Here is a 13,833-nt window from a genome sequence, read left to right as displayed (position 1 = left end):
ATGTGAACTGTTCTCTTTGCTTCCAGGTGCTGGTGGTGGACCAGCTGAGCATGAGGATGCTCTCCTCCTGTTGTAAGATGACGGACATCATGACCGAGGGGATAACAAGTGAGTGTGGTGGGGTGTTCTTTCTCCTCCCTGTTCATTATTCTCTTGCTTGACTTTAGACCCCAGGCTTTCTTGTTCATCACCAAATCCCTAGTTTCCAGTCCAGTGTTAGATGCCCATTAAGTATCTGTGAAAGGATGCCAAAAGGAAGCCTCAGTTAAGAAAAAAGGCAGGCCAGCCAATAGAAAAAAGAGTGGCACCTAACAAAGGAAGAAATCCAAATGGCCAGTAAATACATGAAAATTTGCCCACCCTCATTAGTGGTCAGGGGAATGCAGTTAAAACCAGAGTGAGATACTGCTGTGTCAGATTGGAGTATTTACCCTACGATAATGCCAAGTGATAGGATATAGGAGAAAGGGAACTCTGATATGATGAGTTGGTACAGCTACTTTCAAAAACCTTGGAGGTGTCTAGGAGAGTTGAGGACTGTAGGTCCTGTAAGCCAGCATGTCTGCAGTTAGATGTGTGTTCTAGACAACTCAGGCATGTGTGCCCAGGAAGGTCACAGATCATTGCTCATAGTAGCCCCAAAGTAGGAACAACCAAAAGGTCCATCAGGAGAAGAATGGTACAATAAATTGTGGGACAGTCACACAACAGAATATTACATAGCAAAGAAAAGGAATGAATATTAACTACTACTGTCTCATTCCAAAATGTGAATGAATCTGATAAACAATGTTGAGCAAGAGAAACAAGATACGAAAGAGTCCTTAACAATGTGCTTTAATTTACATAATATCCTAGAACAGGCAGAGCTAAGCCATACTGCTTTGAAATGTGGGGATAAGTGAATCTTAAACAACCATTAGAGAAGTAGTCACCATTCATGTCGCCGTGGTGGTTCTCTTTAAGGGAAAAGGAGAGGTGGGGATGATGAGGGAGGGGGAAAAGGGGGGGCACTTCTGCAGTGCTGACGTGTTCTGCTTCTTGATGGGATGGTGCTTGTGCAGTTATGTGTATATTTATGTTTAATTCACCATTTGGAATGTGTGTTAGAATTTCACAATAATAGGTTTTTGAAATAAGATAAATCACCTGCTCAAGGTCCCTGGGCAGCACCACACCTGAGACTAGGACGCAGCCCTCCTGGCTTCTGTCCCAAGCTCTTTTTCACATTTGTGAGCAGGGCTGCCGTCGATGGGGTCGCACAGAGTCAGACACAACTGAAGTGACTTAGCAGCAGCAGCAGCAAGGCTTACTTGGGGGCTCCTTTCAGGAGAGATGTGTTTTCATCTGTGAAACAGCACTGATGGAAAAGCAATCTATTTTGAGGTATTATTTCAAACAAGGGAGTTAACTTTTGTTTTCCTCTTAAAAAATGTTGAATGAAACATATCTCTTACAATGCAGCTTATATATATACACACACACACACACACACACACACATATATAACAATTTGTGGGCTACAACCACACCTGGAATGTGACTCCTTTGTTTTTAAAAACACATTTCCACAAAAAAAAAAAAAGTTTAAAAAGAAAACAAAAAAATAAAGACACGTTTCCAAATCTAGTTTATCTGTCACCAAAAGCCATAGTCCTATAAATGGGAGTATGGAATTTTTGGTGTGACTTTTTGTCATTCAGTGATCCAAGGCCAGGCTTGCCCCTGTTTTGAGCTTGCAGAGTTATTTTCTTCATTGAACTTCTAAAACTTTTTTTTTCTCTATCAAAACAAAAAAATGCAAATATAGGAAAAAAGCCAAATGTAGCTTGTGAGCTTCTAACAAGAAGAGCGCACCACCCTGCCCTCCCTCCTCCTCCCCCATCCCCCAGGGTCCATCACCCCGGAGGCAGCCCTTCTGCTCTTTCTTCCAGTTATCTTTTTGATATTTCTAAATAAATGCTTATATGGTCATTTCTGGATTCATCATGTTAGACATTATCCTGTGGTAGATGAGGGTTCACCTCTCCCCTCCTACACACAGACTCTTCCCTATCACAGAAGTTATTTTTTTTTTAAATGTCCTTACTCGGCAGAATTTTAAATTTTGCAAGCCTGTGTTGACCACCCCCCTGAAATATTTGGGGGGAAGTATTACTGGCATATGAAATTCAGAAATCTATGAGCCTTGTTGTACAGCAGAGACCAATACACATTGTAAAGTAATTTTCCTCCAATTAAAAAAAAAATCTATAACCCCTGATAACACAGATGGTTGAGAAATTTTGGTATTTAATTTGAATATTATTCAGGGTGAAAAGTCTTTGTGTTACAGGGATACTTCTAAAGGGATGCTTTTATTTGCTGACGTCACCTTCATAGGAAGAAGAGCACCATTAGATTTCCTGCTTGCTCTGTACCAGAGGACAGTGTAGCATAGATGACACGCCCTAAGCTTTATCAGGTGACTAGTGAGATGATCCTTTTCCCAGAAGGATGTCTTTCCCCTTTGCTGACATTCTGTCAGCAAATCAGACACCCATGGTTTGCTTCAAGCAGAATTTGCTGTTTAGTTTTTGAGCTATTGAGAGGAACAGTCTTAATCCAGAGAGTATGTTTAGAATGTCTTCATCTGATAGACAGAGGAAAATGATAAAATGATCCAATTGTTGAAAAACAAACTTAACTTGGAAATTCTAAAGGAACTGGGATTATCTAGGACAGATGAGGGGGAAAAAAAACAAACCTGAAGGAAGAGGCAAAAGTCTGTTCTTGACAGAATGGGATAGCAGTTTCCATTTTCAATCAGAGCAGATCGAGGAATTTCCTTGAACTGAAATGGGAAGTGGGAGGAATTTCATGTGATGAGGTTTTGGGTTTTCTCCCACCTTGAGCATGGTGAGACACAGAAATGTGATCACTCTGAGGAAGGGGCGTTGAGTCTCCTCCCTACTCTGTCGATTTTTGCCGTGCCAGCCGGAAGGTGGCCTTTCTCTGTGGCTTCTAGTTTCATGATCACCAGTTCTGTTCTCTTATTCATCATGGGCTGCTGTTTTGCTGTCTAGTTGTGGAAGACATCAACAAGCGCCGAGAGCCGCTCCCCAGCCTGGAGGCTGTGTATCTCATCACTCCCTCTGAGAAGGTAAACCCTCCCGGAAGAGCTTTGGTTGAGGTCAAACACTCTGGCTTGGTGTCTGTGTGGCACCATGTCTGACATTTCTGGGTTAAGCAGGCATTTAACACACTGCTCTGTTTAAGCGTGCAATCCACAAGCAGGGAAGGAGGGGGCTGGTGAATAATGAAGAGCGCATTAAGGTTGCTGCAGAAAGCCAGGCCGGGCCAATCTCATTTACTCCTTTCTAGGTAGGAGATCACGTTATCTCGTGATCCACCTGCAGAACTTGTGTATTTTACACTGTCAGATTTCTTTTCTCCTTTCTTTCTTTCTTTTTTTTGGTGGGAGGGGGCTGCACCCTCATGGCTTGCAGGATTTTAGTTCCCAAATCTGGGCCCCCTGTGGTTGAAGCACTGAGTCCTAACCACTGGACTGCCAGGGAATTCCCAGATTTATTTTATCAATATCCAGTAGAGTTTAGATTTACTTGTCTTATCATCTTGGGTGATTGGTTCAAATCAGCATCTAAGCAATGCCCACCTCCTTGCTCTTGGTTGCTAGCTGTCTTAGGTGTCTTGATCTATGTAAGTTCCCCCCAGTTTTCATTTCATTAAAAACAAAAAACAAAAACAAAACTGACTTATGTGTGAGTTTCTGCAGATGCAACTAAATTGCCAGAACTCCATCGCAGAGTCTCCTAGCAGGTTTCTGAGCAGTTTGCTCTTTTGTGGGTCTCTTCTTAGGAACCCAAATAATGGTGGCTGCAGAGAACAGCTGCTGTCATTCTGGAATGAGCTAGAGAGGCTTTTGTTAGTCTAAACTCTGACATAATCCTCAAGTCCTCAGAACTCAGTTATGGCCAAACGTGAGTTAGCATTATAATCAGAAATCCCTTGCTATCTTGTGCGTGTAGCTCGAAACCAGTGTGGATTTGACTCTGTTCAGATGTAGGTCCCATTTGCTTCTAGAATCAGATTCAGTTCCCTTTTTTCCCTCTCCACAGTCTGTCCACTCTCTCATCAGCGACTTTAAGGACCCACCGACCGCCAAGTACCGGGCCGCACACGTCTTCTTTACCGACTGTGAGTAGGGCGGGCCGCGCCGCCCCGGCCTTTAGACTAGCGCCCCAGCCTTTAGACTAGCGTCCCCGGCCTTTAGACTAGTGCCCCAGCCTTTAGACTAGCGCCCCGGCCTTTAGACTAGCATCCCCGGCCTTTAGACTAGTGCCCCCGCACAGCCAGACCGGCCCCGCAGCCGGCCAGGCCGGTGGCAAAGAGGTGAACTGTTCCCACGTGTGTCCCCATCTTTCATTTTCTCTTCAAAAGACAAATTGCGTAAGAGAGAAAAACAAATGCCTACAAATACAAAACCTACTAGGTCGTGCAGTCCTTCCTAATTAAAAAAAAAAAAAAAGCTCCTCTTCTAAGGGCTAGCATGTTTAATGCCAAGAAGAATTTCCCAATACCAGCCTTGGTGCTCACAGGATAGCCTTCCAAGCATCACTATAAACTGAAGTGCATTTCTGCCTGCTTTTCAACTGTTGCTGCAAAGGCAGTCTGACCTAGTGGTGTTTGTATTAGAATTTATCACTGTCCTAGGATCTGTTTTCTTGCTTTGTGGAGGTTTTGTGCATGGAACCTAGTACTAGAAGCATCTTGGTCAGTCTTTGTTAATGGCAAAGAGAGATGAATCTGGCTAGATAGCTTAAGAGTGTGCAAAAATGACAGTTCACCCCATGTTCTCTCTGGTGAAAACCCCACAAAACTCACCATAGAGAAAAGGAGAAAAGGGTCTTGCAAAGAACAATTTTATACGCTTTGAAGATGGGTGGCAAAGGAAGCAGGTAAATGGCATTAATAATAATAAACCAGTAACACATTTCTAGGGACCTGAAGCTGTTTCTTTGGCCCAGGAGAGTCATGAGAAATTGTGGTTCCCCGACCAAGTGGGTCTTCTGTGCAGCTGAGTTCCTTAGAAGGCCTGCGGAAGTGTCTGCATCACAGTGCCAAATGATTTTATTTTTCATAAGCATGTCAGGTGTGGGGTGTTCGTTTATTTTACAGACCTTTTTCTGATCCCTTCTTGATCTCTCCTGGTTCTTTTTCTTCCTCTCCTTAATATCAGAAAGTGGTTTTTTAAATCAGCTCTCAATATCTCAGCCTTTATTGCCAATTGTTTCTTTGTTCTTTGTGGAGGGCCTCCTAGGTGGTTTTGTATTCCTTTTATACCCTAGAGGCAGTAGGTTGTAGGATGGGATGAACTTCCTATTTGCCTTTTAAAAATCCTAATAATAAAGAATTCACCAGACGTGTGCAAACGTTGAAACGAACCAGCAAATGGACAGGAAACCCTACCGTCTTTGTCATCCTGGCAGCTTGTCCAGATGCCCTGTTTAACGAGCTGGTAAAATCTCGAGCAGCCAAAGTCATCAAGACTCTGACGGAAATCAACATTGCATTTCTCCCATATGAATCCCAGGTGAGCCTGCGAGGGGACGGGCAGAGAAAGCCTGCATCCTGGTTATTCTCTCAGGAACTCCAGCCAAGTCAGAGAGGGTGGGGCAGGGGTGCAGTAAAGAGAGTGGGGGAAGGAGCTACTCAATGATGTCCTGTGAGTGGATGTTTATGTAATGGAAATGAAATGGTCGTCCTTAGAGGGTCTGCCCGAGATGCCTCACTCTTACTCTCCAGTTATTTCTGACTTTTCGCAGCCATCATGTCCTTCTTGGTGTTCATTTCATCCTTGCTCAGTGTTCACGCCTATTGGCTGACTCCTTGAATAAGTAAAAAGTAGCCAATCCAGAAAGAGCTGGGAGGAGAAGAGGGGAAGGGATCAGACAACACCCGTCTGCTGCAAAGGAGGCTGTTTTTATGTAGAGATAACCTCAGCTTGTCACGTGTCAAGGAACAGATGGTATCCTTCGTCACAAGCCGTTAACGCTTCACGTGCCGAAACTGCTCCCCTTGGAAAAAAACAAAGTCGTTAAACCAGTAAAAGTGAAGCTGATCGTGAGAGAATGTACAAAATTTATACCATAGTATTTCAAGATTTGTTAAAATGCCTCCTCCTCATCAAGAAGCAAAAAATAGCACAACTTCTGTGCGTTTTATAGAAGTAAGAGATGGTTGTGGCATATCAGGTCTTTATGGATCAGCCTCTAATAATAGATGCCAGAGAGTGACGAATTCTTAGGTAAGAAGACATGGAAAAAATAGAGTGTGAATATTTTCAAAAGACAGTCTCTTTCCCTTCTGACTTGGCCTAAAGCCTATTCTCAGCCAAGGGCAGGGATTTTTTTTTCCTCTCTGTGAGCCCTCTCACCAACTGGATTGAACAAAATCCAACTTGAGCTTATTCAACCATATTGTATTTCATCTGTTTTTGTTTTTTTATGTTTGGTTTACTGTATGTCACATGTGCACATATTTTTTTGTTTAGTTGCTAAGTCATGCCTGACTCTTAACGACCCACCAGGCTCATTTGTCCATGGGATTGCCCAGGCAAGAATACTGGAGTGGGTAGCCATTCCCTTCTCCACCATATATTTTTGAAAAGTAATAAACTTAAAAAAATTTTTTAAACCTCAAGTTTTCAAGATGGGGGTAGTTCACATCAAGAGATTTTTCTGAGAGAATACTGATGCCTGGTAACCTGCTGGTTTAAGAGGAAATTTTAAACCTCCGAAAACTTCCAAAAAGGATAAAAGAGAAAAGTACTAAGAACACACTTTGAGAATAGGAAATTATTAAATCCATAGAAAGCTCCTTTGTTTGCCACAGTCACAGCACAATTTCTAGCTTGTCCCTCATTTATTTAAACTTACAATGAATAGCCGGTGTGGCCTGACAAGGCCCCTCCCCTGCTGTCCTCCTGGGCTCCGCATCAGTCGTCGGACACAGGCATGCCTGCCTCAGGGCCTTGGCTTGACCAGCCCCTCCTTTGGGAGCCCCCTGGGAAGAAACTCCACCTCCTTCAAGCCCTCACTCAAATGTCCCCTCCTCAAGGAGGCCTCCAGTCCTCCCTGTCCAGCCCTCAGGCATTCTTTCTCTGATTTTTCTGTTCTCATACACTTACCCATTTCCCACATAGCATAAAATTTACTTTTCATTTTGTTCCTTGTTTATTCATCTGCCTTCTCCTGCAAGATTGCACGCTCCTGGAGGACAGTAATGGTTTGGTCACTAACAGTTCCCAAGTATGTAGCACAGGGCCTGGCACCCAGCAGATGCCCAGCCATATTTGTAGAATAAATGAAAACTTGTTCTGTAGCCTCACTACGAGGCTTGGAGGGAACACCATTCTGGAAATATATATATATATGTTGTTGTTGTTGTTCTGTCGCTGAGTCACATCCAACTCTTTGCGACCCCATGGACTGCAGCACGCCAGGCTCCTCTGTCCTTGTGTATATACATATATATTTCCCTGTCTCAGGTGTATTCCTTGGACTCTGCTGACTCTTTCCAAAGCTTCTACAGTCCCCACAAGGCTCAGATGAAGAATCCGATCCTGGAGCGCCTGGCAGAGCAGATTGCAACTCTGTGCGCGACCCTGAAGGAGTACCCAGCCGTGCGGTACCGGGGGTAAGGCTGCACCCCAGGCTGCCTTCAGTGACCCCCCCAAGCGAGGAACTTGTCCCTAGTGAGGAACTTCCTCTGGCCTTCCCGTTTTCTGGCAGTTGTCTCCAGAGGATCAAGATCTGAGCATCTCACATTGATACTTATTTTCCAATGTTTTTGTTATTTTCTAAATTTTTAATGTGAACTATACTAATACATGCACAAAAGAGCGTGGAATACATATATTCAGTTAGTGAGGAGCCAAGTGCAAACCTCCACATAACTCTAACCCAAATTTCCTTCAATTTTTTATCCCTTTCTAACCTTAAAAAGGGGCTTCCCTGGTGGCTCAGACAGTAAAGAATCTGCCTTGAAACAAATACCCTCTTTGAAAAAGGTGTTTCAGGGTAAGATAAAATAAAAGGAGACTAATTCTCCAAAGGACACAGTCCTCAGATTTGATCGAGTCATTCACTCATCATTTACCTGCTATGTGCTAAGTGCTAGGTTGGGGGGCTTAACCTGAAGACACAGCCTCTGCCCTTAGAAGCCCCTGATCCAGGCGGGCAGGTAAGATGTGTACCGGCATAGTGTACACCCGAGCTGTGCACACCTGCAACATAGCCCTGCAGGACCAGAGCCTGGGGCAGTGCAGGCCTCGGGCCTGGGCATCCAGAGCAGGAAGATGCCCCTGAGCTGAGAGGAGCAAGCCCAGCATCAGAGCAGAGGCAGCATCTGAGCAACGGACAGGTCAGGATTTCAGTAGACTGATGAGGAGCTGGGGCCATTTTGTGTGGACTGTTGGGATGAGCGAAAGCATGACCCTGGAAAATAAAGGGCAAGTTTAAGAAGGGCTGGTAGTCTCACCCTGCATACGTGCAAGCAGCGGGGCAAGGTGAAACCATTTCTGGAGGCCTTGGTTGCCAGGTTTGGGGTCATGCCCTTCGGTGGTTATCACAGGGTAGCCTATGAGGGAGTGAACACAGTGGTATGGGAGTGCAGGGGTCACAGTCATGCAAGGAGAAGCAACCAGAAGCGGGGACACTGCCAGAGGAGTGGAGGACCTGGTCAGGAAGTGCCAAGGCGCCTTATCACCTCTTTGTCCCTGGGGATGGGCACCCATAGGACAACCCTCCCCCAACCAGCGTCTTCACCAACAGATGCCCAGCAGAAGTTAAGAAACGAGGGCTGGGAGCTCACTCTTTGAGAGGATGGAACTGGGGGTGGAGCTGCTTCTGTGCTAAGAGTGGCCAGGTGGTGGGCAGCAGCCACGTGATAAGCATCACCGAGAGGAACTTAGGAGGCGCTGGAGGCTCAGCCAAGAGGGAAGGTCCAGAGGTTCTCAACTTGCATCTTTCTAGCTCTGCCGGCGGAAATGTCACTTCCAACAAAACAAAACAGGGTCCAAGGGAATTTGAACTGAGGGAAGTGAAGATCAAGTGGGTCAGGCTGAGATAGCCTGATGGTGGGAAAAGGACACGTGTTTAGGACCCTCTACTGAAGTGTGGCTGTTTTATCTGAAGCTGCTTGGAAAGACCCGCTCTGTTTCCACTTAGATGATTTTTTTTTTTTTTTTAAGGAACTAGAAAATCATTTACATTCCAGGCACTGAGCTAAGTATTTTGTTTTTCCTTTTTAACCGTACATGTAATCTGAGTTATAGTCTCTTGTAAAAGAACATTACAGATGAAGCTCATCTCTCCCTTGACCCTCCCGCACTGTCCTGCCTTCCTCCCTGAAGGCAGACAGTGCCATCGATTGGGACAGGGTGGCTCAGCCTCTGTCCCTCCTCCCTTGTCAGGGAATACAAGGACAACGCTTTGCTGGCTCAGCTAATCCAGGACAAGCTCGACGCCTACAAAGCCGATGACCCGACAATGGGGGAGGTAAGTCCGACCTGACCCACGTGGTTCTCTTGCCGAGGGACCACAGTGTCCATGGGGCAGCCCGGGCACAGCTGGCCTCCTCTGCTCACAGAGTGTGCATGAGCACCCCTGTTTGTGCATGCTGAGGTCCAGTGAAGCAAGCGCCCAAGCCTTCGGGCAGGTGATACAGGTTCTGTTCAGTGGAGCCGAGCGACCGGCTTCTCTCTGTTCGCTAGGACTTTTCCGGTGTTAGCACTGAAAGCCCTGTGTCATGGGAATCCCCTCAGTGGAACAGAGTTGAAACCAGAAAAATGACATTGCTATGTCTCCAGACCTTACTCAGCTTTCAGTAGTTCCTATACGTGCTTAATGTGTGTGTGTGTGTATGCAGTTCTGTGCAATTTTATCACATGCATCACAGAACTGGCCCATCACTATCATGATTTACACACTGATAGCCCCAGGTTCTGGGAACCCGCTCCATCCCAGGCTGTCTGGGTTGGGTGATGGGGCCCCCTTTTGATAGCCGAACCCAGGTGGTGCTCTCCTTCGTAAACTCACTTTGCACCCTGCATTTGGGATCTGCGTCAAAGGACCCTGTTCCTGTGAAACAGACACACTAGATTCTCACATGGCGTGTGCTGGCGTCCTTGTCCAGCAGTAGCTGGACTGAGTGCTCTCTGAGGCAGAGTTCACGTCCTGCTGCCACGTCTCACGGGAGGGCCAGCTGTGCTAGTCAGAGAAGCAGGAGTTCAAACAGGGAGGGTTTCGGGCGGCTCACGAAACCCTCCCTCGTGTCCCTCCTTCCAGGGCCCGGACAAGGCGCGCTCCCAGCTCCTGATCCTGGACCGTGGTTTCGACCCCAGCTCTCCTGTCCTCCATGAGCTGACTTTTCAGGCTATGAGTTACGACCTGCTGCCTATTGAAAATGACGTATACAAGTAAGTACACATGACTGCAGCTTTGCAAATGAACCAGACACACCTCTAATTTAAGGAGACAGATGTCGTTAATCCTAGCAAAAGCAGGTACATTCATAGTCTTTTTTTTTTTTTTTAATTTGGTTTTGGCTGCACTGGGTTTTAGTTGTGGTTGGCAGGCTTTCGCTAGTTGTGGCAAATGGGCTTTCAGGCCTAGTTGCCCTAGGGCATGTGAAATGTTAGTACCCTGACCAGAGATCTAACCCACATCTCCTGCACTGGAAGGCAGACCCTTAACCACTAGACCACCAGGGAAGTCCCCATACAGTCTCACTAATAAGCCTGTATGCTTTTCTGTGAGTTCCCAAAGTGCAACTGCACCATCAGCTAGAAACTTCTGCCTGTTTTGGGGGAACAAGAACTTGAGATGTTTAGTTCACAGCTCATGTCACTTTAGTTCATAGCCAGTTTGGATGTGTTAACATGTTGACTTGTATAAGAGCGTATCTTACTCAGAGTTAAAACTTCTTAACTACAGACCATGAAATATGATGATAAAATATACCAGTAGGAGTTTCTTACCAAGTTTTAAAAAATTTATTTATTAATTTATTTATTTTTGGCCACACTATGTGGCATGTGGGATCTTAGTTCCGCAACCAGGAATTGAACCCACATCCCTGGCATCAGAAGCACGGCGTCTTAACCATTGGACTGCTAGGGAAGTCCTGTATTCCTGAGTTTTATTTGCACTTTACTTCATTGTAAACAGTTTTCTTGGTAGCAATCATCAGAAACTCAGTCTCTAAAAACATATTTTTCTTTTTATGGAAACAGACTGTATTGTTCTCGTGGCAATGATTTTATAACCTTAACCATAAAGATAGTGGTTTCAAAATGAAGATTCTAAAAATATGACTGAATCTCAGTTTTCCCCCTTTGGTACCTATAATTCTTTATTTCCCTTAGATGTTCATGGTTGCACTTGTAAAAGTTTGCTGAGGGCCTGTTGCAGGCAGCTGCCAAAAGCTATTTCAGTCCCACACATTAAGGATGGTGTCCCAGGCCTTTCCCAGCGAGGAACAAGTGTGATCCTCACCTTTCCTTTACGAGTACCTCCAAAACCATGTATGACCTGACTTCAGACCTGAGCCAGGTGGCTCCAGTGGAGCGCATATCAACTGACCCCAAGGGTTTTAAAGCAGAACTTCAAGTCAGTTGACGTGGATCAGACCTTTAGGTCTCTTCCTGCCCTAGAAATTGTTAGCCTTGGGAATTCCCTGGTGGTCCAGTGGTTAGGACTCCATACCTCTCACTGATGAGGGCCTGGGTTCAACCCTGGTCGGGGAACTAAGATCCCACAAGATGTGTGGCGTGGCAAAAAAAAAAAAGACAAGAAACCATCAGCCTCGTTAGATGCGGCAGGCCTGACACAGACAGTGACGCCTCGGATGGCCGGAGCGCTTGCTGTGCAGTCATTCGTGTGCATGTCAGTCTGTCATAAACCAGGGGATTGGGTGCATTGCGTGGGACGTCTCCCGTCTCCTGTCCAGGTACGAGACGAGCGGCATCGGGGAGGCGCGGGTGAAGGAGGTGCTCCTGGACGAGGACGACGACCTCTGGATAGCGCTGCGCCACAAGCACATCGCGGAGGTGTCCCAGTAAGAGCCTGCCCTGCTCCTGCCCTGGGCCCCAGGGCCCGCCCCACCGACACGGGGGATCACGGGTGCTGGGTGCCAGTGCGCCTTCTCAGGCACCTTGGGCAGAGCTCACCAGTGCAGGCAGGAGTCCCTTGCTTCTGTTAAGTCACCTACCTTCTAACCAGTGATGGTGAATCCCTTCTGATATCTGGGCTCAGGCTCTACCAATCTCATGAAGTTAGAATACCCTTTCCATGTTAGGGTTACTTTTAGGGCTTTTAGAAAGCATTTGTAGCTTTTCTCATTTCAAGATGCTTTATAAAACACTAAACACTTGAAGCCAGTTTGTTCCATTGAAAGATATACTACATACAGTTCAGGGTTTTTGTTTTTAAATATATAGCTGGTATGTCCCCTTCCTCCCTGTTGTCATACCTAAACTTTTCTCAGCAAGAGTCAATGCATGTACTAATCTCTATACCAAAGGGAGTACCTTGCTCTGAAAATGTTTCCAAATGTTTCTAACTCTGGAAAGTTTTTAATAGGCTGTTAAACTGTAGATAACAAGTTTGCTTTTGCAGAAGGACACATTCTGCTACATTGAGTTGATAATATCCACAGGAAATTCACAAGGAACAGTGAGAAAATACTATAGCCTAGGATAGTTGTTTAGAAAAGTATTCTCCAAACCTTGGGGGATCATTCAACTTCAGAAAAATGTTACTTCACATTTCCAGTTATCTTAATTTATTTATGCATTCAATATATGCTTTATCGTACTCATGTGTATATTTGATAGCATATACAAAAACATAAATTTGAAAAGGATGAAGTAAAATTATATAGATAGATGTCCTAACATTTTCTTTTCTGTTCACAAATTGTCTTGTACACCCAACTCTGGAGACCCCTGGTTTAGAGTATTAGGAAAATGGCATATCTCTCTCTCTCCTCTTAGAAAATCACTTTAAATCTATACCTTAGGGCAGGAAAAGTCACTGCATACTCCTAAAGGAAGGATGTTGCATGACTCTATAGGCAGTGGTCCCCAACCGTTTTGGCTTCAGAGACCAGTTTTGTGGAAGACAATTTTTCCATGGACGACAGGGTCAGGAGATGGTTTCGGGATGATTCAAGTGCATTACATTTACCGTGCACTTTATTTCTATTATTACTACATCAGCTCCAGCTCAGATCATCAGGCATTAGATCCCGGAGGTTGGGGACCCCTGATAGAGAGTCTCTTGGTGCCGTGTTGAAGCTTAGCTGCCTCCTCCTCTCTTCCAGGGAAGTCACCCGTTCTCTGAAGGATTTTTCTTCCAGCAAGAGAATGAATACTGGTGAGAAGGTAAACCCATGTCCATTCTCCAGTGCCCTTTGGCTTCATCCCTGCTTCCTCTAGGGGTGAGGAGGACACCTCAGTATAGGGCTGGTGAGTTGGGAGCTTGGAGGGGTTCCTGGTCCTCTCTTCATCTCTTAACATTTTGTCTTATTTTTGTATTCAAGATTGAGACCCGGAACCCCCATCTTTTAATATTTATAAAGAGCTTCTTTTTGTTACTCCGAGGATTCACATTTACTACTTTGGATCACAATACACGTTAAGCCAGAAGAACTTGATAAAACCTTTTTTAGCTCATGGTAGCAATAGAATTCATATCCCAATTCACCTGGGCCTCTCCTTCTCCCGGCTGATTATCAGAGGTGTTTATTCCTCTTAGAAACGCCACTCTA

At 45.3% G+C, this 13,833-nt stretch overlaps 1 protein-coding gene across 2 annotated transcripts in view; it reads left to right on the top strand.

Moving 5' to 3' along the window:
* STXBP1 (syntaxin binding protein 1) overlaps nt 1–13,833 on the top strand; it is a 67,778-nt gene that overhangs the window by 33,046 nt on the left and 20,899 nt on the right. For both annotated transcript variants that reach the window (XM_043916809.1, XM_043916808.1), the window contains exons 3-11: nt 27–108; nt 3,066–3,142; nt 4,119–4,197; nt 5,490–5,593; nt 7,550–7,698; nt 9,476–9,560; nt 10,350–10,480; nt 12,013–12,120; nt 13,387–13,447. In XM_043916809.1, coding sequence (XP_043772744.1) covers nt 27–108; nt 3,066–3,142; nt 4,119–4,197; nt 5,490–5,593; nt 7,550–7,698; nt 9,476–9,560; nt 10,350–10,480; nt 12,013–12,120; nt 13,387–13,447 — 876 coding nt within the window. The remainder of the gene's footprint in view (nt 1–26; nt 109–3,065; nt 3,143–4,118; nt 4,198–5,489; nt 5,594–7,549; nt 7,699–9,475; nt 9,561–10,349; nt 10,481–12,012; nt 12,121–13,386; nt 13,448–13,833) is intronic.

This window comes from Cervus elaphus, chromosome 11 (assembly GCF_910594005.1).
Source record: "Cervus elaphus chromosome 11, mCerEla1.1, whole genome shotgun sequence".
Lineage (NCBI taxonomy): Eukaryota > Metazoa > Chordata > Mammalia > Artiodactyla > Cervidae > Cervus > Cervus elaphus.
This window is presented reverse-complemented; position numbering and strand designations above follow the sequence as displayed.